The following is a 6,343-nucleotide window of genomic DNA, read 5'->3' on the forward strand; positions in this document are numbered from 1 at the left end:
TGTAAAGTACCCTGTTGGTTGTTGAACATGAAGACAATTTTAGAGGAGTCCGGCTATGCCTGCCTATATACACATGACTATATTAACAAACCATTCCATCTGCATGAACTAAGACAAAGATTAAAAAGATATATTCATCCAGAAATTCAACTCAGCACTACAAGCACAAGGGCAAAGGAAAAATCAAGGCAACAAACTGAGAACATACAAAACATTCAAAGTACTATACGACAGAGAACCATATTTAGACATCCCAAATTTTGAAAACCGCAGAGCCATGTGTAAACTCCGTATTAGCGACCACCCTCTACACATAGAATCTGGCAGGCATAGCCGTACACCGTTACAAGATAGACTGTGTACATTCTGTAACAATTCGTGTATTGAAGATGAATCGCATTTTATGCTTGACTGTAAATTATATGATAACGAACGTAAATCACTGTTCAGTTCAATTAAGCTACGACAAAAAATGTAAAACATTATCAAAGGAAGACACCTTTAAATATATTATATCATGTACAAATATAGACGTCATCAATGAAGTATGTAAGTATATTTCAAAATGTTTCAAAAAGAGAGAAGAAGCCATTAGAACTTAGATCAATACCACTTATATTTATATTTCTTTTTATCTTATTTTTAGCATTGTATACCTTAGACCTAATGTTAGCCTTTTATATTAATATTGTTTTAGTAATCTCTAGTACATTGTACATCCATGCATTTATCCCTCCGGGGAATGAACATGCAATAAAGTTTCATTAATAAAGTCAGTAATTAAGTATTGGTTAGTAGATCGATGTGGTATTCGAATTATTATTAATTATTAAATATCATTTGTTTTATACATTTTTAGTACACGGGGTCAGATACTAACAACGGAAAATGTGTAAGACTTTCATTTGATGTTTTGGTACATGTATATATGCTTAAGTTTTAAATTATGTGGGAATTGTCTATACATTTAAAAATATATCATTGGTGTGTAGTGCTAATACAGGTAGATGAATATGTTTTTCATAAACGAATAAAACTATTGTCCTTATAAAGCACATTTTGTGTTTGATTCCTTCTGTGACTTTCTCGTCTTATCAGAGATCACCACTAAAATCTGAATACGTGCATATGATACCTTTTTAAGTTGGTTGATCTAGATTTAGAAGCATTACGTGATAATCACAAATAGTGCTAGAAACACTAGCAACATAGCAAACACAAACGCACAGTCATACTCAAAACAAGGACATTGCTCTCTCTCTCTCTCTCCCTCACACACACACACACACACACACACACACACACACACACACACACACACACACACACACACACACACACACACACACAGATACATTGTACACACACACACACACGCACACACACATACACAGGTACACACACACACACACACACGCCCACATACACACAGACAACCTCAGACTAAAACAAAAGCCTCCTCCAAGCCTGCCCTGGGACATATGCCCCTGTAATCACCAGGCTAACCCATGCGTTAGGCTGTCAGACAGGTTATGTGAGTTACTGAAGCCTGAGTCAGGAATGCAGGACCGAGTAATGAGGCTCAGACAACTCTAGTGTGGATTTGTCTACAGCATACATCCGGAAAGAACTCGTCACAGAAAAGCTACAGCAAACAGGTGAGTAAAAACATTATTTTTCCTACAAGCACAGGATACTATTCAGTCCAAAGCAGTGACTTGTATGTAGAAAAACATGTCCGTTTCAAGGCCAAGCCATTCACAACGCGTATGCCAATACATGGGACAAAGTGACTGGCTTCAAACACCTGTTAACATGCCGCGTTATGGAATTGGAGTTTCGCCAAACCGATGTAACTTACTAGTATCCTTACACAAGAACTATGTTTGGCTAATGTTTGACACGGACAGAGAAAATTCTTATCAAATGTAGTAAGAAAGGAAGGGATCGTTCTTACATTTACAATATACTCGTGACCACATTATATACACGGACTGACCCAGGATTGAGGGCAGGGTTAGTTTCTATATTTTACTGCCGATACCGCCATATTCATGATACAAACTCCGATTCACGCCAATCCTACCACAATTACACATGGTACAATGTATGGCAAAGTACAGAAAAGGGGAATGAATTGTAAAACCTAATATATTCTGATTACTCAAACAACAAGGGCTAGCACAAGTCTTTGATTAAGCGTTACAATCGAGTTGGGCTAATCACAAGTTTCGGTATTATTAATAAAGCAGTCTTTTACATATATGCCTATTTTTGTATTGTGGGAATCATTACATGTAAAGATATATTCAAACGTGTCTCTGGCATCGAGACTCTAAATCTAAGTATATGATATTGGCGTATATTTCTCTGGTTGCCCAGTGTGTGTTCGTCTCTCTCCTCTCTACCCCCACCCCCTATACCTAATTGACCCCCCCCCTAAAACCTTATAGTTGTGTGTTGATGCAGGTGTAGTTATCACACTCTATGGGGGAGTGGACGATAGCGGTTATTGACGTGGAGGAGGCCCTTCCTCCGGCCCTGCTAGCCACCATACCCAAACCTCCAGCATCACTATCAGTCGCTGACAAAGATCCCGCTCAAAAGGTCCCGGTCTCGGAGCCCAACGGTGGGAATCGAACCCTCTTCTCCTCCTTAATTGCAGACAAACCAGAGGTCCCGGTCTCGGATTCTAGCGTTGGGAATCGAACCCTTCCCACATCCCTAGTCGCAGACATAGAACCTAAACATCCAGACTCGAATCCCGCACCAGAAGTCCCGGAGCTCCCCACCGTTTGGACCGTAGCTACGAAGACCGAAAGTTCTGCTGCAGAGTCAAGACCAGAAAACACACCAGAGCCTAAACCAGCTTCTCCAGCTCAGCCCAGACGGAGATATTTTTCAGACTTGGTTAGGCTTAAGCTTCCTTCAAGTTATCTGAGGGCGAACGCTGAGCGACAAAAACTGGATTTGTGTGGCCCTCGGTTTAATAGTCGGAATGTGATGCAAGATTCAAAGCTGTTTCACACCGAAGCAAGTATATTTTAAAAGGCACAAAACGCAAATAATTCTTTGTCTATGCAACTCGAGGAGCTATCTGCAAAACGCAAAATAATTCTTTGTCTAACTGCCAAATCTTCGTCGCTCAGCGGTCGCAGCTTATAGTAAAAACGGCGTGCATCTTCTTAGGTCTTCCTTACACCCAATGCATGGCACAATCATCGTTGTCTTCTTCACAAAAGGTGTTTTCACAAAAGGAGCAGTCACTGTGGTTCTACTCAACAAGATGGTGGCCTGTTGCATGAGCTTATCCGTACCACCTAATACTATGGACTCCTTATTTCAGGGAAACAGGCGGCGCTAACACACATGTAATTGCTTTCTGGTATGGTTTCTTGGAAGGGTCTGGTATAACGCATGGTCTCTTAAAGGCTGGAGTATGGCTTCCCTTTCCTTGCTGCATGCCACCCCCAAGAAAGCATGACACCTTCCCATACCCTACCTAATATCATCTGTTGGTAGCTACTAAACATACTGACATGTCTCCTTGTGTTTTCTTCTATACACAGTTTGCCAAGATCAGCGCCATCAACACACTAGGCAGATCGACACGACCAAAGCCAGCGGATCCAGAAGACACCAGACTACACAGTGAACCTCTAGAACCTGTCATTGAACCCCTAGAACCAGCCATACAATACACTACCGTTCAACAATCAGCCATGGCAGACGACAGCGCCCAACTCCAAGTGCACCCCGAGCCCGTAGAAATTCACCGGGAGGCTGAAGTGAAGTCTTCGGTGGCACCTGCGAGCGACACCGAGCAGGATTCGGGAACGTACGATGGAGTGGACAACGCGAGCCTCAGCTCGGATAACACAACCAACTCGGACCTCTATACTGACACAGGTATCTATAAAAAACTATTATCAATTCCTAAAATCAACCATTTATATTGTGTGTTGGATGTCTTGTACAACGTAGGCGATCAAGTACTCCCCAATGCACGGTTTGCCCAAAGATTGGTGTGGTTTCTTCAATCATACTTGTTTGCCTATAGTTATCAAGTGGTAGAGTTATCAAAATAATAAAAGCACTTGAATCACAGCATGTTATACTTGACATCGTATATGCATTGTATACACAAGTGATTGCATAGGTACACGTCTAGTTGCAGCCACTAGATACCCTAAACTTCAATCTTCAGCCTGCTATATACATACATGTAGCTGTTTGGCCGCAAACTTATATTCAGGTTATGAAGGTTCACAAATGAAATATATGTTACAGTAACAGTAATATTGAGTTGATGTCAAAATTTGTCGTATCCACAGAAGACCAACCGGAACAAGAGCCAGAGTCTGTATATGAAGAAGTGAACCCAACAGAAGCTGGCAACAGTCAGGCTGCACCAGGGACAGGTAGGAATATCACCTAGAAGTTTTGTAACATCACCCCCCAACAGTCAGGCTGCACCAGGGACAGGTAGGAATATCACCTAGAAGTTTTGTAACATCACCCCCCCCCAAAAAAAAAAATTCAAACCCCCACGTTACTGAAAAGGTGTTTCATCTCCTCTTCCACTGTTTCAGAGAAAGAAGACCAACCCAAAAAGTTAGAATTTAGAGCCAGCATTTAGACTAGACTGGCCATGTTATGTTGTTCTTCATTGTTCATCTATTTCATTGGCCTTAAATAAACTTCACTTATTTATGTGTCTGTGTTGTATGCAACTTTGTTCACCACCAAATTACCAACCAAACAAAGCTATTCAGGGACCAAGTGACTTTACATTTTCATAATGTATTGTGGACATGTATGATCCTCAATAGTACAGTTAACTTATCCACAGCCAGTAGTATCTAACTTGAAGTTATGTTTGAATCCACAATCTTTAGATGGGGCTAAAACTGAAGAAACACCAACAGCTACAGAACAAGGTGACAACAAGGACACGAAGGAGAAAAAGAAGAAAAAGACTCCAGGGTGCACAGGTAAATAAATTCTAAACCATGTATATACATGAAAAAGTTGCTGTTGTATGTTTTAGATACTGTATGTTTAAATTGAGGTTTATACAATTTTATTTTTATTCTTCACAGGAAACTTATTCAGCTGTATGAAGAAACCAGGATCGAAGAAGAAAAAGGAGACAACAAAAAAAGAAGGTACTGAAGAACCAGTGGAAGAAAATGAGGAGGAAACAGAGAAGAAAGATCAGAATGAAGTTGAAGATAAGGAAGAGAAGAACATCTATGAGGGAATAAAGGAAGATGAAGGGGAGGGAATATGTAACAATTGAGAAAGGAGAAGCTTAAAAAAGAAGATAACAGTGATGAAAAAGACCCCACCCTTATTTATACTTGGACATATCATCTTACTGTCTTCTATACTGATAGGCTGGTATCAAAGGCTACTACAACTGAACAAAAAGCTAGAAATTGAAACCTCATACGTGAGGCATTGTAAAAGTATGGCACTACCACAAGAGAATATGTTGAAACTGTTCAGAGCTGTTGAAAAATGAACAAGCCACAAGTTCTGCAAAAAGGAGCTAGAATGCTTCTTAACACTCTTATGTGAATTTCTGGGTATTCATCCATAATCTAAGACAGTACCCACTTTGTCTGACTTAAAACCACATGTCAGCATGAGAAACTTTAAAGATGTTTGACGGAGAACACTTCTTTTGCATATCCTTAACAGTTTTTTTTAACCACACACTAAATGTTAACATATGGCATCCAGAAACCCTGATACTGTTTTCTATAATTTGAGTATGTTATTTTTTTTACTATAACATGTAAAGTGTAGGTAAAGGGTGAATTCTTAACTTATATCATGTTGTGGAGACAAGAACTGTTAAGTTTGTCAAATTCATGATCATACTCAAGGCAGCTGGAAATATTTAAATGAAAACAGGGATTTGGAATAAGTTGTTAAGTTTTTCTTTATTGTTATTTGAACTCTTCATAAACTTGGAGCATTATACGATAGCCTTTAGAAAAAAATAACGTTACTTTGCCATATTTGATTAATTAGACTTTCCTCGGCATATGAATTTCTTCAGTCCAAAGCACATTGTGCTGCTGTTTTGATGTTGTTTCTTTGCAAAGAAACTGTATTTTCCTATTATTGTAACTTTTCTTGGCTTTCTTTTTATTTATCAAATTGCACCAACTCAATGTAAAATAACATAAATATATGGTAAATGTTTAGTATCTTCAAATATCTCATCTTAAACTATAGGTTATAGTAGTTTCTGTAGTTGATGTAGACTTGTACAGCTTTTACACTGTATGTCTGATGATTCAATGTTAATAAACATTTTCTGAACAGAAAG

General features: G+C 39.2%; 1 protein-coding gene across 1 annotated transcript in view; it reads left to right on the forward strand.

Annotated features, from left to right (window-relative positions):
- The window catches only part of LOC109461712 (altered inheritance of mitochondria protein 21-like), an 8,113-nt gene extending 2,707 nt beyond the window's left edge, over positions 1-5,406 (forward strand). The window contains 6 exon segments of the mRNA XM_019758099.1: positions 2,476-2,690; positions 2,784-2,910; positions 3,570-3,909; positions 4,335-4,421; positions 4,899-4,994; positions 5,103-5,406. Of these exon segments, the coding sequence (XP_019613658.1) occupies positions 2,476-2,690; positions 2,784-2,910; positions 3,570-3,909; positions 4,335-4,421; positions 4,899-4,994; positions 5,103-5,302 (1,065 nt within the window). The 3' untranslated portion in view covers positions 5,303-5,406.
- Positions 5,407-6,343: the final 937 nt, after the last annotated feature.

The sequence above is a fragment of the Branchiostoma belcheri genome, unplaced genomic scaffold, assembly GCF_001625305.1.
Source record: "Branchiostoma belcheri isolate BF01 breed outbred unplaced genomic scaffold, Haploidv18h27 scaffold95, whole genome shotgun sequence".
NCBI classification, from domain to species: Eukaryota; Metazoa; Chordata; class Leptocardii; order Amphioxiformes; family Branchiostomatidae; genus Branchiostoma; species Branchiostoma belcheri.